Source organism: Meriones unguiculatus, chromosome 7 (genome assembly GCF_030254825.1).
Source record: "Meriones unguiculatus strain TT.TT164.6M chromosome 7, Bangor_MerUng_6.1, whole genome shotgun sequence".
NCBI classification, from domain to species: Eukaryota; Metazoa; Chordata; class Mammalia; order Rodentia; family Muridae; genus Meriones; species Meriones unguiculatus.
In genome coordinates this window covers 43,769,301-43,792,900 of record NC_083355.1, presented here as the reverse complement: position 1 = coordinate 43,792,900, position 23,600 = coordinate 43,769,301, and the positions used below count along the sequence as shown (strand labels likewise).

The following is a 23,600-nucleotide window of genomic DNA, read 5'->3' as shown; positions in this document are numbered from 1 at the left end:
TGAGTTTTGTGCAAATGTTGAGGCTTTGCAGTTTTTTATTAACATTTCCCTCTCACGTGGTTTACATCAATTTATAATAATCTACATAAGTTTAAACAGAACAGAGACAAAAAATATATCCATACCAACTTATTAGGGGTTCCATCCTACCTGTCAGCAAAAGCTGGCAGCCCTCAGTCATGGCAATGGTGCTTGGGCACAAGCAAGTACAGGCTTACCTAGGTTACCGGACCCTGTCTCCTGGTGCCCTGCTGGCAGCGAGGGGGTCCTGGGCTGCACGGCCCTGGTCTCAAGAGGTCCACCAGATACTTCCTTGGTGCACCTCAGTTCAGGTCTGGCACCTGACTCCTTCCACTTGTGGTGGAATTTATAAATAATAGGAACTTTGAGTAATTCTCAGCTCCTCCAGCTTTCCTGCTTTTGTACAGCCTAAGCAAGATGGGGTCTGCAGTAACTGATGCGGAGAAGCCAATATCCCTTGTTCTGAAGAGACAGGAGGCACTGTTCTGAGCTGCAAGCAGCTCCGGTTGGGTCAATCCTTTGGAAGCAAGAATGCCACACACCAGCAGTACCGGGTGCCAGATGGTGGCTGGGTGATAAGATCTTTACACTCAAGGGCATTCTCTTTCACCTGTTTGAGGCAGCAAGGCTCCTTGTTGAACTAACAGGCAGCTGGGAAGTTGGCATTCCTTCCTCCTGCATGCACAAACTGTACCGTTCTGTCAAAGGCAACAGTATGAACAGGACCTGAAAAATGCCCTGCCTCTCACCCAGCAAACAAGAGCTTGAGGGGCCAGCAAACCATTCTTTAGACTTAGCCCTGAGCGTACACAGTGACAGCTTGTCTCCCCAACCTGTGTCTACCACACAGAAGACACAGGAAGCTGTGTGATAGCTCAAGCCCCAATGACAGGAGCATCTTTCTTTCCCTAATTGCCACAGCTGGTAGTTGCTGCTCAGCCTGGAAATGGTGCTTTGGGGTAAAACTCCTTTTTAGTAACAAGCAATAGGTGACAGACCTGGGAATAACAGCTGCTGACCCCATGCTCCGGAGCCACAGCAGAACCCACAAGGGAGGCGGCCTATCTCATACACCTGGGATTACCCACAGGCCTGAATTTACAATTGAGGACAGTGCCAGGGCAGGACCAGCCTGTTTGTGTCTGCTGTTTCTAGGCTCTGAAGCATACATGACAATGTGGCTGCCCGTGGCAGTGCTCGGCTGTTGAGAGTGTAAAGTCTAAGGCAAAAAGTACCACGAGGTATGTGAGGTTCCAGGTTCCAGGACAGAGCCGCTTTTCATCTGGACACCTGACTCAGCCACAGAAGCTGGCGCCCGGGAGGCCGTGCTCCCCTAGGGCAGCCTCAGCAGGTCTCCACTGTGCAGACTGGCTTCCTTTGACTTGCCGCTGCTGTCTGCTTTACCCATCTTGTTCCTTCACAGCCTGGGTTTCCCACCACACCCTTCAGGTGCCTTCCTGACCTCTCTTGATGGCAGGGCACTTGTGGGTCATTACACTCAAAGAAAAGAGAACACCAGGAGAAAAGGAACAGAAAATTCAGCAATAGAAGAAAACAGTTGAAGATGCCACACTGGTAGGCAGGAGACAGAACAGACATACCCCAGAAATGGTAATTCTCAAATAGAACATTCCAGAAATCAGCTCTCCAGCTCTGTGCTGAGATTAGTGTATGTCTGTCTCCTTGGTCAACATTTGCACAGACAGCAAAGAAAGCAGGTGTGCTTCCACAGGTGGAGAGCAAGGAGGCCAAGGGCAGCACGCAGCACGTCAGACGGGCCACCACTGCCCAGGGCCTCTGCAGAAGTTTCCAGTGATGGAGCAGACGCCCATGCCGCACATGCACGCAGCAGGCTGGGAAGATGGAGAGGGCAGAGACGCTGCAGGGAGGCTGCAATCTGGGAGCGGGGCCAGGCGAGGAGAAGCTGGCAGCAGTTACACAGCGCAAAATAAAAGTCCTTGGACTGGACTCAGGCAGAAAAAAGCGTTGGGAGAAATGAAAGAACAAAGCAGGCTGACTGTGTCCACAGCAGCTCAGCCACTACCTTTTCTGCATGACAAATATACATAAAACAATTCCTGGACAGCACGGAGCATCAGACACACTCCGAGGTGTGGAGCGTAGGAGCTGGGGTGTGGCGAGATGGCTGGGGTGGTCGGCTGGCTCTGTACAAGGTGGCACAAAAGACGCACAAGTCCCAGTTCCCGGAAGAAAGCTTCCCTTGGACTGTGGAGTGCTAGGCTGGGGAGTTTTGTTGCAGTCTTTGAAGTCTGTCGGGCCCCGGCTGGAGGGCTGCCTCTGGCCACCCCCACAGCTGCCCCCCCCAGGCTACACGTCTGTGGAGAAGTACAGTGTGTTCCGCTTCAGTTCTGCGAAGGAGATGGGGGGGTGCTGCAGGTAGTAGAGGAGGACCTGGACCTGTGGGGAGACAGGGAGACGAGGCTGGGTCCCTCGGATTCAGATCCTCCCCTCCCCTGCTGTACAGAGAAGAAATGGTCCCTGGGCTGCAGCTCCCTGCCCAGGCTCACTTTGGCTTCTCCCTTACCGGCAGACCAGGTTCCTCTGCTCAGCCACAGCACTAGCGGGTGCTGCGGGGCCAAGGGTAAGGGTCAGGGAGCCACTTCTAGGTCAAAAGCTTTCAGCATGGGCCTGAGGTCAGCTTGGGTTGACACCCTGGGTGTTAAAGGTGAGACTCTTGACCCTGAAAGCAACCCCAGAGCTTTCATACATGAGGTCAGGTCTCCAGCCCCACATTTTCTGTCTGCTAGAACCCAGGACAGACATTCTTTAACCCTTGTCCAGAGTCACACATTGTCTTGCCCCGAGAAGGGAGAATGCTCTGTAGCCTGTTCTTGGGCATCCTATATTCCACTGATTCGGCTCCCTAGGAGGGGAGTGGAGGCCTTTGAACTGCCCAAAGGCCTACTCAGTGGTGGCAGTACCTGGGCCATGACATCATGGGACCAAATGTCTGCAGCTGACGTGAGATGTGCTTTGCTTTCCACTTCTGAGGGTCTCAGTAACGTGGGGCCAAACACAGTGGCCAGGTTGTGGAGTGACATCTTGTTGATGGGTTCCTTCTCAGCAACCCTGAGAGAAAGGAAATAAAATAGTCACTCCTTAGCAGCCCCAGGGGCCTGGGGATGAGGGGAAGCTAAAGGCACTTGTGGAAGCTCCCTCAGGGACATCAAGGGCCGTCACCTAGCCTCCCTTCCTATAAGCCAGACGGACATCAGGCTATACGTCTGAGGTCCTGGCCATGCGTGTCCCAGCATTCTGCTGTAACATACCTCCAGCTCCTAGGCTATTGCCAAGCTGATGGAATACTGCCAAGTTGGAAGGACCAACAACTATCAATGGCATCACCCTTGACTCAGATAAAGATGGAGAATACTACTATTTTAAGAACCCTTCCTGTACAGAAGAGTCATCTTGAGTGACTGACACACTGTCAGTCATCTTGAGGCAAGTATCATTATCACCCCTGCAGAGGTGAGGAAACCAAGTACAGAGAGGTTAAGTGACTTACCCACAGTCACACAGCTTGTACGTGCGAGAGCTGCTATCTGAACCTTGAGCAATCTCCTCAAGAGCTATGCTTACTATTTTGTGTTTTATCCAGAATCCAACAGTAGTACAGTTCTGGGGAGGCAGGGCAGGGAGGACCTGCTGCCCACAGGCAGCTGCTGGCTGAGCCCACAGTTCAGCAGGCAGTGTTGCCGCAGGACTAGCCATAACCAGAGGCAGGTCTGGGAGCTGAAGTCACCATTGCCTCTGAATGGCCTGCTCATGGGCCTGCCCTGGCTCTTTCCAGACTTTCCCTGCTTCTCTTACATAAAAGATCAGTGACAGTTGGAGTGGGAGTTGTGGCTGTGATTGAGTGATGGTGGAAGTTGCCGTCTGTGGCTCCTGTCCAGGGAGGTTCAGTATAACCAAACACACCAGGAAATTCTGGACACCCCCCCCGACCCCATACTAGGACATGTCTCTGGGCCTTCAATATACAAAAACCCTGGACAGGGCCTCTCATCTTGCTCTCCAACATGGCTTCCACCTTCTAGGCAGGAGTCACAAATGTGTCTGCTGCCTGCTTTGGAAACAGGCAAACATTGCAGTGCCAGCAGGCAGCTGTGCAGCTGACTAGCCCCTACACACACACACACACACACACACACACGAACCCAGATGTGGGCCCAGTTCTCTCCCCCGCCTCCCTCCTCCCCCTATGTTAACCCAGATGTGGGCCTGGTTCCCAGGATGGAAAACCTAATGAATTTTCCCTTCCCATTCCTCCTCAGCGTGTCCTCCCACAATGTTCACCAAACTAGCTGGGAACTGGTGGGGCTTTGGTCCTGGCCAAACCAAAGGGAGGGATATTGTCTCCTGATGGGAAAAACAAGGCACCAGCTGTGTCTAGGTCCCCACTGGCCCTCCAGAGCCTGACCTGGCTGGACCACAGCCAGCACCCGGATGGTGGGATGCGCTCAGAGGTGCTGGTGCAAGGCAGCACGTGGATTTAAGGGACACCAAGTGACCTCCTTCCAACTGGTGTCTGCGATTAGTTCTGGGCTAAAAAGTGAGTGAGGACATGCTGGTTCTAAGTCCAACAGTGAACGAAGCAATGTCGGCTTGAACAGCTCTGGTTTGCCCTGGCCATGGGAGGGTGAGGGAAGGTGAGAAGGGTCTTAGTTTAGGACTTGGAAGATGTGGGTTTTAAGTACAATTTCACTGCTAAGCCAGGCAAGTCTCTGCTGAGCTTAGGGCCTCAGTTTCCCTGCTTCATAACGTATGGGCCCAAACCAGCAGGTTTCAAATTCTTCACTGACTCCTAACAGGTACACGATGATGTAATCCAAGGTACACATCTGCAGGTGATGGAACAAAACAACACTTTTGCCACAGCACACCCTTTTGCTGCCCTGTTTCATTAAAAAATGCTACATTGTGGGGTTGGGGGTTCGGCTCAGTGGGAGAGCACTTGCTTATCAAGCACGAGGCCCTCAGTTTGGTCCTCATCTCTGGGGAGACAGCCGGGAATCTACATTGGGCTGGTGGGATGACGCAGTGGTCCTTGCTGCCAATTCTGACGACCTGAGTTCAGCCCTCAGAATCCACATAATAGAACCAACTTCTACAACCTGTCCTCTGACTTCCACATGCAAGCCACACACACACACACACACACACACACGCACAAAATACACAAATGTAAGCAAAACAAAACAAAAAAGCTACACTGACAATGTAGAAGACTAAAACCCGCCCGGGGCTCTGTGTTCTCTCTCCGGATTCCAGGAGTCTTCCTAGTTTCCCAGGCTATTCTTGATTGTTCAAGCAATCTCCCTGCTTGAGCATCTTGACTGTAGGCATGTGCCAATTATTTTAGGCTGCAACTAGGAGCCACAGTTTCTCAACAACAGACCATGAGCTCAGGAGGTGGAAAAAGCACCGCTCAGGCTGCTGTGTGTGACCCAGTACAGGCCAGAACCCAGGAGGTAGAGCTGAGTCGGGTGGCTGCTCTGGGCTGGGCCCTGCCTCTTCTCCTTACCTTTTCAAGTGTTCCAGCAGGAAAAGGAAGGTGATGAGGTTGGGGTCGGGCAGGGAGCGGAGTAGGTGCATCATGCAGTTCTCCTTGGCAGCAGGGTCTGACAGGGCTGCGGGAGGAGAAAGGGCAAGGAGAAAGGGTAAGGCCTAGCTGGAGGGCCAGAAGCCTGGCCCACAGAGGGCCGGGTCTGTGCACGGGCTGTCAGCAGTGGGTTCTCCTAGCACGTCCCACTGTGACTGGTAACATGGCTAGAAGGTAGGCTGAGGGGGCAGCCGCTTCCTTCCCTTCTGCACTAGCCATTCCCCAGTGCCATCCAACCCATATTCTGGTTTAATCCAGTAGACGCACATTATTACTAGAGGAGGGGATGTTTTCTATCACACACTTCGGATGCTGGTGCCCAGACTGAACAGACCACCCCCACACCCCAGGTTTCACATTCTCTATGGACTCTGAAGCCTTGTTTGTCTCAGGAGAAGATGGGAACGCTATGCCAGGCCAGAAAGTGGCCCATGTAGATGGCACAGGTGCTATGGCTAGTACTTGGGCAACAAGGAGGGCCATTCTGTGGAGCTCAGGATAGCTGTCCCCAGTATATTAGAGCTTAAACCAGCTTCCTCTCTAGCCCTGGGAACTGCTAGCTTGGGGCCTTCTTCCCTAAAATGCCTGTGTTTCCAGGAAGCAGATGTGTGTGTAAGGGGAAGCCACAAAGGGCACACGCAGACAGGAACAGGTGAGAAAGGGTCCAACCTCAGCACTGGGCCTCAGCAGGAAGCACCTCACTCTCACGTCCTTCAGCCACAAGGACAGAGACTGCACTGGACAAACCACTGAAGGAATGCCAGGGTCATCTTGTGCTTCCCATTTTACCAGTCTAGGAGACTTAGCCCCACCGACCTTTAGGACCCCAGAAGCCTCACCGATGCCCTCCATGAACGCCGGGTAAAGTCGGTCTGTGAGGAGGGGCTCGGGCAGTTCCCGGAAGTAGAGCTTGAGGGTACCAGCGATGGCGTTGATGTCCATGTCGCTCAGCATTAGTAGGATGTCCTTGTTATCTGTATGGGAAGCGGCAAGGTCAGAGGCCACACTGCCCTGAGACGGCATCTCCTCAGTGGCAGCCCTGAGTGCTATTTCAGTCCCTCAAACCTCTACCACCGCACTTCAGCGCCCCCTCCCCCCAGGAAGGTAGGACATAGATAGTGCTATTATACGTCAATGTAGCTGTTATCTGTGGGAAAGGGCAGCAGGGCACAGGCTCGGGTCTATCTGCTATGATTTTTTGGAAGAGAGGAGGGGCACAACTTGTCACTCAGTACCAGAGCTACACCCACACCACAGGGCACACACCTAATTGCATGTTCTGGGGAGCCATGCATCGCATGCCCTCAGGCCCCATCCTCTCCTTACCCTACCTGGACTCACTGCTGCCTGCCTAGTTCACACATGCTGGGCACTGGGTGTGCCACCACTGCCTGAGCCAACCGGATGGAGAGGAGGAAACCGAGGTCAGGTGCCACCACAGAAGGCACCGACCACATAGGAACAGGGCCTGGAGATAGCAGGGAGGAGCCTGAGCCAGCAGAAGTCAAGAAGGTCTTAATTTAAGTGTAGGTACAAAACCCTACAGGCTGGGTAACCCAGAGTGACCTGACCTCTCTGAATGCCATCCTTGCTGTAGCAATGGTTAAGAAACTGAGGGAGGGAGATTAAGTGACAAGATGCAGAACGAGTTAAGTTGTCAGAGGACTCCGCGCCAGCCTCCTTCATGCCACAACAAACTACAGGGAATGGGCCAAGGCTTCTCTGCTCTCCACCAGCTGCTTGGGTACCACCCATGCCCACTGGGCTTCCGACTCACTGGCATCAAAGACAGCCTTCAGCGCCTGGATGTCCGTGGCCACCCCTGATATCCTGTAGATGCCAACCTCCTCAATGCCCCTCTTCTCCACCTCTTCTACACACTGCCGTACGATGTAGGGCACCTTGGAGCGCTCCCGCCTACAGGACACGGGTGATTAGGAGATGGAGGGAACTTCTCACACTGGCCGTGCCCTCTAGCTCCTCCACAGCACACCTCAGCCTTGTGCAGCTTTAGCCCCTTGGGAGCAGGAGTCAAGGCACGGAAGGCCCGGGGAAGAGGCTGTCCCGTTCCTTAAAGCCTGCTTGCTGAGGTGCAGCCAAGAGCATGGATGGGAGAAGGCTCAAAGACAAGGGAAAGCACATCCCACTGGACTCAAATGCCTGTGGGTGGGGGCAGCTCTGTGGCAGAGCGCTTCCGTAACAACCCTGAGACCCTGGGTGCAAGCCCTAGCAAAACAATGAATAAAAATGCTCAAGGGGAAAGGAAAAACAACAAAGAAGAAACCTCATGGGGAGGCTAAGCAGCTAATCCATTATGACCAGGGTTGGGTCAGGACTTGGGAACAAAGCGCCCAGAGGGGCAGAGTGACCTTGATGGTGTGGCCCTTTCCCAGCCGCCCAGGCTGTGACTCCAGCTCATAGCTGCCAAGCCCAAATGTGGACCCAGTCACTGTCACTTGTTTATTGCAGGACAGACAATCTGGCTTGCTCCTGAGATTGCCCACCGTTTCCATGCTGGATTGCTTGTATCTAAAGCATCCTGGGAGCCACTTCTCTGTGGTGACTGACTAAGCTGCCAATACGGGCAGGGAGCTGGGAGGTGGCTGGCACCCAGGTACTGAGCTACTCAGTCTCTAAGGCAGCACCTACTTGGTCACCACGCTGATCTTCACTCCGAAAACGCCTGTCTGCTTTTTGGATGGGGTCCTCTTCAGGCTCATGTCACGGCTGGTAAATTTCATGGAGAATTCCACTTTGATCTGGTCAGGGGTGGGGCAGGGACAAATCCCCCAGGGCATGAGTGTCAGCACACAGGGCCTCTCTCCCCAAGGCTGCGAACAGGGCCACCCCAAGCCTGCAGGGCTCCACGCACACCTGCATCTGGGATGGGGAAGGATGTGGCCAAGGGGAGGAGAACACTGGTCTGAGGGAGGTGGAGGCAGCCCAGAGCCTAGGGGAGGGTGGCAGCGGGGATACCCATGTGGTTCAGCGGTCCTTACCCCGTTCATTTCAATCACATCCGTATGCCAGTTCTTGGTTTCTACAGTCTGAGGATCCAGCTGCAGAGACAGAGAGAGAGAGGGAATATGAGGGAAGGAGGCAGGTTGGAGGCCAGCCTTCCCTGGTGGCCATCAGTGGCTTGCAAGACAGGTAAAGGGTCCATCTGTTATAATGGTCTCAGCCCATGGTGCCCCTCTCCAGTCTTCCCTAGAGAAGGACCCCTGATGCCCTGAAGAGGAGGGTACCTTCTTATGGGACACTGTACTGGCTCCTGACCAATGGGCCCTGTCACCTCACTTCACAGAAGCAACAACTACGCACAGCACACACTCAGCTGAACAAGGAAAGTCAGGGGAGACCAGGGCTTCCCGAGTTCCCTGAGGGCCTCCAGCCCTTGGTACCCACTGGAGACAGGAATGAGACACTCAAGCCACACTATACCCACGTCACGGATCTACCACTGCATGATGCCCACAGCCAGCCCAACACCCCAGCGCACGTTAAAGTCAACATCACAGCATTTCTACGCAAGTTTAAGTAGCTGTAAAGAATATTGTTTCCAGAATAATGTAAATATTGACATCTTAAAATGGTGACATCATTCTTTAAGTGTATGCAGTGGAAATCTAATTACCATAGTGACTCAACACCCACCATCATCTACTTAAACACGAGAATGAGCTCATCTTGTGAGGTGACAAGGCCCATCTGACAGTACAGTGGTCAGGAGGCAGCACAGTGTCTCAGAGAAGGTGAGCCTCGCCTCCTGGGGATCAGCACCGATTCAACCCTCCCTGTCCACCTGGATCCGCAGCAAGTCTCTGCACTACAGGGGCACATGTATCTCTATGGGCTACTGTCCCCACAGAAAAAAGCTGCATGTGGGTCAGCCCAGGTCCTTCCCATGTCTGTCACCTCTGAGGGGGTCTGGGCCTGCATCTAGGCTGCAGACACTTATACCCTGAGTTCAACAGTAAGTTCCTTGCACGGAGGATGGAATGGGGAACAGATGCAGCCAGGGGAGAACCACACACGCACACACACATCTTCTTTGGGTAGAGGCCCTGCCCACAGGATGGCCTCCAACAGAGTACCAATGTGGCTGTTGCCCAGATCCTCTCACTCAGAAGGCTTGAGTCCCAACAGAAGGCCCAACGTTGGCCTTACTTATCTGAACCTCCCTTCTCTCTCAACTTTTGTCCCTAAATCCTGAACCTGCAGCACAGCCTGACTTTTCAGTTCCTTTACTGCATCTGCCCTGGTTCTGGGCCCCTGCCCCTCCAAAGTGCTCATAGAGAGGTGGCCCACACAACTGAGAGATCTCAATTGCCCTTTCCCAGATGGCTGAAACAGATGTAACCCTTGCTTTGGAGATTTTTGAGGGTCTTGCTACGTCAGCCTGGATGCCCTGGAATTCTCGATCCTCCTGCCTCAGGTCTGAATGCTGGGGTTTCAGATGCGCGTAGTCATGTCAGAGGCCTCCCGCTGTTTCATGGTCCTGACACCTAGCCAGATTCACCTTACATCCCTTTCCTGTCTTAGAACCTTATGGCCTGGCACCTCCTCTTGACAGACTCCTGCAGAAGCACCTGAACCCAGCCGGATTTTGGAAATGGCAGGGCCTAGCAGTCGGGCTGGCCTGGGTGAATTCTACCTTGTGAATCTGGGCAGGTCACTGGCAAGTCTTGGCTTCCTCACAGGGGTAACCCATGCCTACCTCGCAAGACCGCCTGAGCTGAGCACTCTGTTGAGTCTGACACTCTGACAAGCCCTCTGGTATGCGCGTCTCAGGTAACGAACATAATCCACCAGTGTGGTTTAAGCCCTCTAGCTGTCGGCATTCTGACGGTGGGGACACAGACACGCAGTGTCCGGGGCCTGCAGTGCCGGGACCCAGCAACTGCGCACTGGAGGCAGTCACATCTCCCTGACGTACTCTTGGCTACCTCTGTAGGGTACAATGCAACACGCCTCGCCTGGCCCCTGCCCTTCAGTGGCAGCTGCTGGCACCGTGATCCACTCAGAAAAGAGACACCAGGCTTCTTGATGTGGAGTCTGGTGTCTGGCTGCTTCCAGCACAAACTTCCTGTTTCCTCTGTTTCCCCATACATGAAGTCTGTTTTCCCGGGAGCTCTTGAAACAGGTAAAGCTCCTGCTGATGCTGAGGTCTTGTTCTAGCTCTCTCTTCCTGAAAACCCTCGTAGAGAACCACAGGACTATGGTCCCTGCTCCTCTCTGCGCCCCAGCCTGTGTACGGCTGCCTGTGCCATTTGCTGTGTGTCCACAGCCTTCCTCAGGACAGCCTGAGTAAGTAAAGTGCTCGTCTTGTTTTCTCTGAGTTCCCACCACTGCCACATCCTTGGTTCCTGCCACAGGTGCCCCGGGTACCCACTTAAAAAGACCTGCCCAGTTTCTCAGTACATGATGCTCAGTCTCCCAGGAGGCCAGCACAGCCTTGAGAAACCAAAGTCTATTTCAGGATGTCGTTTAAATACAGAGAAGAGAGGGTGGGGAGCCGAGAGGGACATGGCACATTTTCCAGAGAAATGATGCTGCCTAAGTTGCTGTGACTATTTATAACCCCTGGGAACTGTGGACTCTGCTATTTCCTGATTAGATTAGTGCTAAGGGTGCAGGAGCCAGCCCCTGGAATGTCAGTCAGAGGGGACAACCATTAGTCCCATAAGACAGGTGCCTTCCATGAGTCCCAGAAACAGGCACTGAGTGAAAGATACCAGAGCATTTATTTGAAGGAGAAAAGCAGATGGGGCTTTTGGGGGGCTGGGTAGAGAAGACCCATGCAGAACACTGCTTCAGTGAGGCTCCCTCAGGTGAGAGAGAAACAGGTCCCGAAACACCTTAGAGGGAGTGATTAAGCAGAGCCATGCAGGCGCACAGCAACCTAACTGTCTCCACGTAGCTTCCGTCCCACTGCAGCCACACATTCCGCCCTGTCCCTAAGAGAATCGGAGGCCTTTACATTATTGTCTAGAGTACACCAGGCCATGAGCTGCGTAAGGCAGAGGCCCTGCTAGAACCCCAGTTAGCTGCCTTTCTTTCTAGATTGAAATGACCCCTATTTAGGTCTTCGAAGGCTAAGGCTCTGAGGATAGAGAAGGCCACTGAGTGAATTCTGGGAACATCCTCAGGTGTGGAAGTCCTTCCTCCCCCGGCCCAGCTTTCACCAGCCCATGCAGGTAACCCCATCACTTCTTGTCCACTTCCCTGTGCCTGGCATTTAGGACAAAGCAAGCATGGAGTATTCCTATTCTCTATCAGTGAACAAAGCCACCTTCAAGCCTGGGCCCTCCTGACTGATGGGCCACATTCCCCTAAGCCCCGTGTCCTCTACCGCACAGCTAGCCCTTCAGAATTCTGGGAATGACTGCCGCTGCTTCGGCTACTAACATGCCCTCTTGTGGGCTGTTTAATCTTCAGTAAGAGGCCTGCCTATGAGCAGCCGGGGACAAGCAGAAAGTCACACCAGCCTCCTCTAGTCTCCGTGGAGGGTGGCAGAGGGAAGCGCAGCCTCCAGCAAGCAGTGCCCCGGGATGCACCCAGTGGCTCATGGATGACGCACACCCCCGATGAAAGCATCAGTAGGGCTCCAGGACCCTGCCTCTGCAACTAAAGCCCCCCCATCACTGCCACAGCACCGGAGACCAGAGGAGCTCAGCCTCCCGCACATGCCCCTGACCTCCTGCCACTGGGGCTGCTACCACCATCCCACCGTTCCTAGTATACTCTGCCTCTGGCCTGCTGAGACCCATCCTTGCCCTTTTCTGGAAGGGAACAGACCCCTCCACCTCAGAGCCTACAGCTGGTTTTAGAGATTTATAAAAGTGCAATGCTCTTTAACAAGGGCAGTAAATCCAGCATGCTAGAGCTGCTGTGCTCAGAGGCAGTGCAGGGGTGTCATGTGACTCAGAGCCTTAATAAGGCCACCCGCTCATAGATACCGAATGGAAGCCTGGTGTCTGGATGCCTGTGGAGACCCTTGACCCAGGTAGGTACCATGTTTGCTGTGGGTACAATTCCTAGTACCAGGAGACACCCCTGGACTGACTTCCCCTTGTCTTCCCAAGTAGTCACAGGCTTAGGGCCGATCCCCCGGGAAACTAAGCCAGCCTGTCATTGGGACATACCACAGGCGTGAGACGCGCAGCAGGGCAGGCAGTGGGGTAAGGGATCTGCCAAGAGACTGCCTCGCCTTCCTGCAGCAGGACACTTAAGATTCTGACAACGTGGCTGCTGAGCTCAGGGATGGGCAGGGGAACGGGCCTCCATCCTGCCTTCCAGCTCAGCAACTGGGTCAGGAGAGACCAGGGTCAGGCTCAGGAAACTGTCACCTCATCTTCCCAGTGGCCTGGCAGCCTCGCTCACTGTCAAGTGTGGCCAGCAGTGACTTTCTAGCCCTCTCTCCCTGGAACAGGTACAGCAGGCCCAGCCAGGCTGCCCTGAAGGTGCCCTGTAGCCACAGTCTGTCCATCTCCCAGGCCAGCCACAGACTCGGCTGACTCCCTGTTCCAAGACACCCGGATGAGGCCCCTTTGCTCCTACTTGCTTCCCCTCCCCCTCTCGGGAGGGCCCACATATGGAAGGGGTTTAGCAGCTCTGAATGAGGCTTTTATTGAAGCCAGGTTAGCTTCTTAGCTCCACGGCAACCTGCCCTTTCCAGGGCTCCTTCCGGGGGCCTCAGCCTGTACACTCTTGGTCTTTAGGCACAGTTGAACTTTCGACTTTTTTCGGGAGAGGCAGACATTGACCTTCATCTCTCCCCCGGCCCTGGGGCTCTGCTAAGGCCTTCCCTACTTAGGGCCAGCCTCAGGATTTCACCCCAGAACCAGGCTGCAAAGTGAAAAACAAGAATTTCACCCTGCCCTTGCCCAGGGCCATGATGGGGGACAGCAGGGCGGCAGGGGCAGCAGCTCAGTCTGGAGATGGTCAGGGCCAAAGCAGCAGAGGCAGACCTCAGCTGCCTGAGGCAGCTGGCTTTCCAGGATCCTTCCATGCTGGCTGCCGTTGGAATGTCGAGACCTAGAAGACCAATGTGGGCTCAGAGGCCTTGAATTGCAGGTTTGGTAAGGATTATAAAATCCTTTTCTGAAGCTGACTTTACCGTCCCGCCCGAGCCAAGAACACTTTCTAGATACAGAACCCACTGCTAGTGAAAATGGGGACACTGGCGAGTCTACGGTGCGGCTCTGCGCGGACGCACCCCCGGCCTCACATCTGATTCTCTTGTCCACACACATTATCAACAGCGTATCTGTGCCCACCGGGGTACTGCTTATTGGGCCAGGTGGCACACCCTACTCACGAGGCAGGAGCCCTGCACCTCCACAAGTCCGTATCTAGGTTATCACCCGCCTGCATGGCCACCCTGACAACCGGACTTCTGAGAAGCAGCCTCAGGGCCTGAGCACGTGCTGGGCTTCCTCCCTGGAGGCCACATAAGGCAAGCAGTAGAGGAGAGAGCCTATAGATAGGTCCAAGCTGCTTGGATTTAAGACCCGGCAGCACCAGGTAACATCATCTGGGTCATTCTGCAGCCTCCATTCTCTTGCATATCCACCGGCGTGGCAACACTAACACTTCCCTGAGAGCGTATCCAGAGCGAAGACTGATGTCCGGTACCCAGGTCACGCACAAGACACGTCATTACCATTGTGCTGAAAGGCTCCAGTGGCTTCCTTTTTGCCGCTGACAAGTCCCTACGCCTCCTTTCTGCATGGCCTTCTCCTGCTTCTGAACACACCTATCCTAGGGCTTCTGCCCTGCAGGTTCCCTTTTCTGGACTGCACTGTCCCCTCACCCTTTCACGGCTGAGCCCATCATTCATATTCTCTAGCTAAGGCGGTGGCGCACACCTTTGATCCCAGCACTTGGGAGGCAGAGGCAAGTGGATCTCTGTGAGTTTGAGGTCAGCCTGGTCCACACAGCGTGTCCTAAGACTGTCAGGGCCACACAGAGAAGCCCTGTCTCGACCCTCATTCCTACGCCCACCAAAAAAATAAATAAATAAAAATCTAGCTAAGCCTCCTAACTCTTCCTCTCTAATCCATTACCCTATTTTCTTTTCTTTACAAAGTATCCAGCCTGGAATGACCCTACTTACTGACTGGCCCCCTGCCTGGGCTCCTCTATATCCCTTGGCCCAGGACACAGGAGGTCCTCCATCAACATGCATGCCCCAGGAAGATGGGGGTGGAGACGGCAATAGCTTCCTACCAGAGTTCCTTTAAGACAGGAGCCAAACATTCCTGTTCGCCTCTCTTCTCTCATATTCAGTAAATGGCGGGGCCATGGCCCACATTCAGTCACGTGATCTCTCCTGCATGTGGAGAGCTTAAAGCTTAGGAACAGGAATTGAGTCCTAGCCAAGACCGTCATATGAGCTGGATTCACAGAGATAATGCCATTCAATTCCTTCACTGCACTGATGCAGACAGAAGAATTTATCCAAGGTCTCACAGCAACTTTTTCCAGGACCGAGAGAATGAAGCCCTTCGGCCCCACCAGCCTAGGGCCCTTCCTCCTCTAGAGGCCGGTGTTACGGGCGGCTTCCTAGAATACGAGTGCAGCACGTGATCGGAATGGGTGCAGTGGGTGCTGCAGGTGCCACTGCACGGCTGTCTGTGCCGTTTGTTTGAGGCACCAGCTGTGGTTAGGGTCACTGTCCGGGCCAGGGAGGCTTCTTGGCTCTCGGGTTCTATTTCTAAGCCAGGCTCCAACCCCCATCTCTCTGCCCAGGAACAGGTCCTATGACTCCTGCGGAACCAAAGACAAAATACCTCATCTAAAACTCTTGGAAACCCACGACTGACACTGGTTTTCTCCTGGGCACTGAACAGGTCCCAGAAGCAGGGGCTGTGTGTCTCTCTAGGCCTCCAGGGGGCTGACAGAATACAAGTGCTCTTTCCTGCCCTCACCATGCTGTGGCAGGAAGGAAGACAGTCTCTTGTCAGCTCAGCAGAGGGGTACTCTGCCAAGGGCCGAGTCCCTGAACATGAGTGCCCATCACCAACATGTGGCAGCACCCCACACAGCACTTGCAGAGCCTCCTTAAAGCCCCCATGGCTCTGTACCCTTGGGCCTCGGACCTCATGGCCTCTAGACACTACTGCAGCCCTGGGAGCCAGGAGCTCTGGCCTTTGAGGAACCACTTCGGTTGGCAGGCTCAGCAATCCCTGATCCATAGCCATCTAAAATAGAGCACTATGCCCAACAGGGCCAACTAGCCAGTCTGTGTAGAGGATCAGAGACGAGCGGCCTGGCACTTACCTCACACAGTACCAAACCTTTGACAAGTTCCCCTGAGCGCCCTCTCAGGGCGCATGAACCCTGGGGAAGAGCACACTGCACGCAGGGAGGCTCCGCATCTGGGTGGGGCAACAGAACATCAGCTGCGGACAGCCGAGGGCTCCTGCTTTAGGGAGACAGCTCAGTGGAAAGGCGGGGCCCCGGAAGTCGGGGCTCCTCACTCCAGGAGGTGGAAGCACAGCAGCTGTGTGAACTAAGGCCCACAGAAACCCTACTTCCCACGTGCTACTGGTCTGACTGCAGTCCTGCCCCACACAGGTCTAGGAGAAAGAGGGCTGTAGCAGGGGTGCACAGACCTTGGGGGAAGGGCCCTTGTGCTTTTGTCTCCTGTGCAAGGAATACTACAGGGATGGGGTTGGGTCCATGAATAGCCGACACCCAATTTGAGCTGCTTCTCTTTGATAATAAGGATAACGTCAGGGAGGACGGCAGCAGGGAAGAGCACGAGGCAGCCGCAGCCAGGGCATTTCTACTGCAGACGCCGTCAATACGTCTACTCCCTCCCCCTCTCTCAGAAAGGGCCTTACTGCACAGCTTACTATGTGGCTCAGGCTAGATTCATGGAGAGGTCGTACTGTCTCAGCCTCGATGGCCGGGATTACAGGCTTGCACCACCACTCACAGTGTTAAGGTCTTTCTTGATGTTCGGAACCAGAATGAATGAACGAGCCCAGGACACATGTGTATCTTCTACCCAGGACTCTTGAACCCTCGACGGCAGGAACAGCCAGGAAATGGTCAAGCAAATGTCTTGGGATGTGCATGTTGCATGCAAACCTCTGCTGGGACAATCTGTCAAGCTAAATGACACTCTGGAGAGGACAGGGAGCCGCCTTGTGATAGCAATCAACCTGACAATGGAATTCTCCATTGTCCCTCTGTCCTCCTCCCAAGCTCTAAGATCCCCCAGACAAGTGACCTCAAGGTGGCCTGATTCTTATCCTTTCTCCGGTACCGCCTCTGACCCTTTATCCAAGCAGGATGGGTTAATGGCCATCACAGAATGGGTACATTTAACAATGTCAGCCTCCCTCTTGCCACAAGAGGCTCCCATGGACATTCTTTGAAGCAGAGACAACGGCCCCAGAAGCCTTCCCCTGCCCTCTGTATCTTCATTTAGCCTGAACCTCCCCTTCTGAACCTACTGACCAGGCCAGTATCTGACCAGGCTGAATGAGAAGCATCTTTGTCTTGGGTGCAAAGGAACAGAAAGAGTCTTGATTTCCTCGCTAGACAAATGTCTCGGGCCTGGCCTTGCTTCAGGCCTCTTGCTTAGTTTCTATGATTCCCACAAGGGACCCTACTAAAACCTTTGGCTGTTCTAGGATTAGGAATGGAATTCCTCCTTCAGTCCCTTCCCCTTGTAGGTTCAGCCTAAGAATCTAGGCCCAGGCAGGATAGGAGGAAGGGCAAAACCCTGAGCTTATTCTGCTTGAATATGACTGGAACAGGGGGAAAAAAAAAAGCAAGAAAGAAAAGGCAAATTGAAATGCAAGTTAAATATTGCACACCCTGGCAGAGCCCACAAAGCCAAATGCCACGTGTGTCCTCTGCTAAATGCTTGCACAACAAACCAACTGCCAAGCCAGGGCCTAGAATGAGGCTTCAGCCCCAGAAATGATCTTGCGGACAGACAAGACTAACCTACTCCAGCACTGCCCCTAGGAATGTCCCCACGCTTCCGCATCTGCTCCTTCGGCAAGCAGAGATTTCACACTACTTCAAAGGCTCCGTTTTTATACCAGGACCTTTCTATCAGAACAGACTCTTCAAGTGTCAATGTGGGGTCTCCGAGGAAGTCAGCCCTTCCTCTGGCTTTTAATGGCTTTGGTTAGAGGGGAGCAGGAAGGCTACAGGTGTCCCAGCATTCATGACATCACCTTAGGGCACAGCTAATGAGGTAGGATGATGGTCCCTTCTGCCAGGCTGGGCAGAACACGTCCCGACCCCACCTGAAACCCTCCCTAATCTCAGCACTCTCTGCTTGGCAGTGAGCCGCTCTGAAGTAAGTAGGCTAACTCGGCTACAGAAGGAAAGAAGGAACAGGCCTCGCTCCCACCTCCTGGTCTCTGCAGCGAGGCGGGCTCAGGAGGGTGGGTGTCCCCACGTCACCTGCACTGTCCATGACACTGACACACTTTGTCACACAGCATGTGCCCGGGGACTGAATCACCGCTACAAAGCACGGCCCCCGCACCACAGCCACCCTGCAGCCGCCAACAAGCTCAGTAGCCCAGCACCTGGCCGGCCCGCCACCCTCGGCCGGAGATCATGTGACACACGGAACTGTTAGATGCCACTGAAAGCCAAGCCAGCCAACGAGTTCCTAAAGCTGCTTCTGTTTGGCCAGCCACTAATCAAAGGAGAACTGAAAGTGTGGCTTTCAAGGTTTAGAGCTTTAACCCTACCTGCTAGGGACCCAGGGTGGCAGGTAGACTCCCTGACTCTGAATGCCTAGTTTTAGGTCAGGGACCTGCTAGGGCAGTTTCTTGCCAACCTTGAGGTTTGGGAATGATGTGCTCTGGGCTGGTGTCTGCTGGCCTCAGCAAGACCTAGGACAGGAGGACAGGGTGGGGATGGCTCCAAGCTGCCGGCAACAGACAGCTGCCTCAGCACAGAGGGGCTCTGGTAGCTGCCAGGGCCAGCAGGGCTCTGCTCACTTGGTCCCCAGGGAGACTGAAGGTGACACAGGGGCCAAAGCAGAACAGCTCAAGTTGCTTCCCTGCCTAGCACTTTCCAGGACTGATGTCACCTCTACAGGGTCAACTATGCCTCACTGGCTGGAGATCAAACCAAACAGGAGCCAATGAGCCCAAGATCATCCCTCTTGGCCAGTGCTAGCTGGCACAGATCTTGGTGGAGGGTCTTCCTCTGAGCCACAGAGAGACTTGCAAGCCCCATCACAGACTCCGCTCTAAGTTGAAGGATTACCATGGCTCTGGCCAGCCAGGACTGGCACCCTGTAACCATTCAGGCAGTTGATCCTGTCTGTGGAGTTATCAAGCGCTTACTGTGTATACTGGGCACTGGGTCTGGCTTTTCCCTGACTGCCTCATGCCAGGGCCTAAAGCCAGCCCCCAGGCAGACTGCCCAGCCTGGAGGACAGTCAGCTTCTATCTCAGACTTTAATCCCAACTCAGGTCTGGGGCTCCAGGCAAGACCCTGCAGGCGGCTTGCCCTGGCATAGCTTGGTCAGGAACCTCCTGGCATGCTGTGAGTTGCTGGATGCCCGGCTGGCACTAGTCCAGCCGTTGTCTGGGTGGTCTCTGAAGCAGCCTACAGCCCCCAGGCTCAGCACATTATCCCCTCTCCACCACCAGTCCTTCCTCCCCAGCAGCAATGATCCTTTCAGCCTGCACAAAGAAAGCTCACGCGCCAGACCTTGTTGAGGTGCCCCTCAGCAAAGGGATACATGAGATGGTGTGGGGTAGCCTGTGCTGGGCTCCTGCGCGAACAAGGAGATCCAGTGAGACTGCCTGTCTACTTCCATTCCTGCCAGCTCATATTCAGGAGGAAGCCAAGCACAGTCCATTTGCACAGGAGACAAAATTCCTGCTGAGCCAGGGACAGATGCAGAGAAGGCATCCAGGGTTAGGGCGGGGGCTGCCACTAACATTCACCGCTAAGTTTAAGCCACTTATAACATGCCCATACCCCTGTGCCCGCCTCTGTCTTGGGACTTCTGGGATCCAGCAGGAGCAGCAGCACGGAGGAGGAGTCCAGCAGCCCCCAGCCCTCCCATGGACCCTCTAGCCTTCCCCCAGCCCTCCAGCCCCACTGGCACCTTGTGACGGAGAAGCTTGCTGCGCACTCGGCCCCAGAGCCGGGCGCCTGTATTGGGTGCGCGCTTGCTCCCTGGCTCCTCCAGCTCCTCCAGGCAGCAGTGCTCCAGGGACTCGCACACTGCCTTCAGGTTGCAGTCAGGCTGAGGCAGGATGTCCGTCATGCCGGCGGCGGCCAGCCTGCCGGGCCAGCTCCGGGCAGAAATGCAGAGAGGCTCACGAGCGGCTCCAGAGAGAGCTGCTGTGCGCGCACAGAGCTTAGCCGGGACTGTTAGTGGGGCAGTCCAGAAGCAGCGGGCGTGGGGCTCCAGTTTCTCCTCCCCTCTCCCTCTGCGTCCTCCTTCTCCTCCTTCCCCCTCCCTGGAGACTGCAGCCGGGAAGCAACAAAGTCTGAGCACAACACCAGGGCCCAGTGCCTCCCCGCAGGCAGGCTGCTACCCTCTCCTACCCTCTCCGGTGAGCTGCAGCTCAGGGGACACAGAGTGCGAGCGAGCGCCACGGCTGGCTGCAGGCGGTGCGCACAGCATCGCCACCCCACCAAAGGGAGTGACTCAAAGGCGACTCTGGATTTGCCCCCTCCAAAACTATGCAGGCCTGGGGTTTAACTCTTGGCAAGCTGGGGCTCCTCCTCACCCACCCTCCACCTTTCCTTCCAATCTCTACTAAATAAAGTTTGACAAGCACCCAAACACAAGCCAGTTGCACGCTGTTAACTCCTTCACCACCAGGCTGCTCCTGGGGTGTGGGTAGGAATCAAGGAGGCTTGAGGCCAAGCCAGTGGAGACTTCCAGAGGCCAGAGTTCTGGGGAGACACCGCATCTGGCCGCGAAGAGCTGCCCACCTCCCTTGCAAAGGGCTGCTCTGGAGTTCTCCTTCCCTACCCACTCAGTTCTTGTCCTCAGACAAGTTCCTCAATGCCAACTTGCTGGCAGGGCCAGACACTTTTTTGTGTTCCTGAGCCTCCTGTGGCAAATGTACGGAGTAAACAGGCAGCCTTTCGGGCTCCAGCAGCCCCAGCAGATACTAGGTCCCTAGGACCCACACCGAGAACTCTGAAAGCAAATGTGGCACCTGACATGGAGGCACTCCTCCACTGCTGCCTACAGTAGCAGCCACCCTGTACGCCGCACCAACAAAGCCTTTTGCTGCAAGGGGAAGAGCGTGCCCAGCAGCAAAGGAGCAACCACAGCACCTCGGGAGACTAGTGAGTGCCTGGGCTTTGACGTCGTTTGTTCCTGAGACTTGTCTCTCAACACAGCACTGCCCACCTAGACCAGGCTGGCCTCAAACTCAGATCTACCTGCCTCTGCCTCCCCAGTGCTGGGATCAAAGGTGTACACCACCACGCCGGCAAGCCCTTGTTCTACCTGAAGAATGAGAAGTGAATCCTTTCTCAAGCTAACTGTGCAACCTAAAGAGTGCAAACCCTAGAGACAGGAGAAAAGCCAGAACCCTCGATAGTTAGGGTGCATGCAACCCAAGTACCCTGGACATCCCACCGCTGCAGAGGCGACCATGTGCAGGAAGGAAAGCAGAGTCTGCACGGTGACCACTGTGAGCCAAGCACCACACATGGGGCTTTCAACACTGCACTTACGTGACAATGCTGTTCCCATTTCAGAGTTGTGAGATTTGGGGCTCACGGAGAAGTGACACTCTGGGGTCGTACGGCTGCAGCTAGGAAGGGACACCGAGAGCCCTCCAAGGCCCCTGCAGGTCAGTCACAATCACGCCTGGCTGAGTGTGGCTGGTTCTCAGGATGCAGGGCAAAGTGATGGATTGGGGTACAGGAAGCAGCCCTGGTCTTCTGAACACCCCTGCTGGGTCTCAACCAGCCACAGTCCTTGGGGTTTTCTGTTTCTGCCCTTCATTTTCTTGGGAAAAGGGCAGCTTGTCTGCAGGGCCAACCAAGAACTGGTGAGAGAAAGACGGCTCTCTTTTGAGTGGTTAGTGCCGCAGACCTCCTTCCAACCTTAGGAAGAATGGGCGCTCCCCACTTCACATCCCAGGAAATGGAGTGGCTGAGTAGACTGAGGTTAGGGCAGCCTCCTCACTTTAAAGCAATGACTTTGGGTCGTATAGGAGACACTCTGAGTTCCATGAGGAAGGACTGGTGAAGTGCCTGGCCCTAGAGGAGGGGCTGAGGAATCAGAGGGACCAGAACCAGCTGTGATGAAGCTGCCAGGCCAGGGGAGGCAGGGAGCAGATGGGGCTCAGCTCTCAACAGGAGGGAGACCAGCTTTTGTGCACATGCTAGGCAACACAGGAGGATGGCAGTGTCCTCTCTCTGCCTTCAAGGAGGCCAGTGTCATACTACCAGAAGTTGAGGGAAAGACTGATTTTAGCCAGAGGGAATCGGGGAGATGAGGCACTATGCGCAAGGGTAAAGGCGCTCCATCCCTCCCACAGGCCGGCTTTGCTCAGCAGCCCTTCTCAAAGGTGCAACGGCTGGTTGCATAACTAGATGAGAAGGCACTGAACTGCTCACCTCATTCACCTGCTGCAGACACAGCTGGTGCTCGGCGCTGGCTGGTTAACTTCAGAACAGCTGACACCGACTTCCTAAAGTTCTCTTCTCTCTGGCTGGGTCACATGACACAGAGTGCAGTCTCGGGGAACGGTGTACTGCTCCCCATCAATGGTGTGTGGGAGAAAGGGGGCAGGATAAACCCTGTTCCCAAAGTCCTACACTTGTCTGTCTTAAGAACCCCAGGCTCAACACTTGTCTGGGTAAAGCAAGCTCTGATTTGATGAGCACTGGCCAGCTGGTCTCCATGGTAACAGAAGTGCCTTAGCAGATGGGTAGCTGAGTTGGGAGGCTCTTCCCTGGAGATGCTCAGCTCTCCTTTCCTCCTCAACGACTGGGGCCTTCCTCTGGGGACAGCACAGATTTGCTTTCTCTTCTCCAAGCCAGAGCATTCCTTCCTGAAATCTGTGGCCTGGGGGCAGGGAAGAGGAAGAGCTGTGCAAGATGATGTCCCAGAAAGTTCCTCAAAAGCAACAGTCTGAGTAGTGGTCTCTGCAGCCAATCAGGTGGTCCTCCTCTCCGCTCTAGCTAGGCAAGGCTCACACCGGCCTGGCCACCCAGGAAGTAATCACACCCCCTCCTGCTGTGTCTCCCCCAGCCCCCCCTCCGCGGCCATCCAGCCACACCTGGCAGAACCACCTCTGAGGACACGCAGGGCCCCCACTGTGTCTGGATAAACAGAGCCTGGGTGGTAAGGCCCTCTCAAATGAACAGATGTCACTGCCTTCGGAATTAAAAACATCCCTGGAGGACTGTCACATTCCCCCTCATCCCTTCCCTTGGCTCTTGGCCAGAGCAAAGAGTAGCTGTCCCTGGGGGGCGGAGGGCAGGACCCCAGGCTACAGAGAAGAGGGGGACCCTCTAATCAGCACAGATGTGCCTGAGACAAAGCTGGGTTAGGTGACGGGCAGTGGTCAACAGCCGGAAGCAAGGGCAGGGCCTCCTACAGCACTACCTTGCCAGCTGTGGGTGGGGCAACCTTCAGGCAAGCCCTACAGCACATGAACACAGGAGGAGGGTTCTTCCTCAGAACCTCTGAATGTGGAGGCTGCCTCACTAGAGTGACCTGATTTCTCAAAACAATTTATTTCCCTCCAGCCCAAACTGGAACCCCAATTCCTTGCCCTTGTGGTTATATTTTTGTTAGATTTTTACTTATTATTGATACAGTATTCTGCCTGCACGTGAGCCAGGAGGTCAGAAGAGGGCACCGGATCTCATTATAGGTGGCTGTGATCCACCATGTGGCTGCTGGGAATTGAACTCAGGACCTTTGGAAGAAAAGTCAGTGCTCTTAACCTCTGAGCCATCTCTCCAGATC

The 23,600-nt window shown here is 54.6% G+C and overlaps 1 protein-coding gene across 5 annotated transcripts in view; it reads right to left on the bottom strand.

Annotated features, from left to right (window-relative positions):
- Positions 1–23,600, bottom strand: part of Abr (ABR activator of RhoGEF and GTPase) — a 184,855-nt gene continuing 161,255 nt past the window's right edge. For 4 of the 5 annotated variants that reach the window (XM_021636989.2, XM_060387272.1, XM_021637073.2 and 1 more), the window contains 7 exons: positions 8,647–8,706; positions 8,297–8,406; positions 7,425–7,564; positions 6,487–6,621; positions 5,570–5,675; positions 2,964–3,111; positions 1–2,439 (listed from right to left, as the gene is read on the bottom strand). In XM_021636989.2, coding sequence (XP_021492664.2) covers positions 2,350–2,439; positions 2,964–3,111; positions 5,570–5,675; positions 6,487–6,621; positions 7,425–7,564; positions 8,297–8,406; positions 8,647–8,706 — 789 coding nt within the window. In that variant the 3' untranslated portion in view covers positions 1–2,349. Of the gene's footprint in view, positions 2,440–2,963; positions 3,112–5,569; positions 5,676–6,486; positions 6,622–7,424; positions 7,565–8,296; positions 8,407–8,646; positions 8,707–19,754; positions 20,185–23,600 lie in introns of those variants that run through there. The other variant, XM_021637242.2, reaches the window with a different exon arrangement.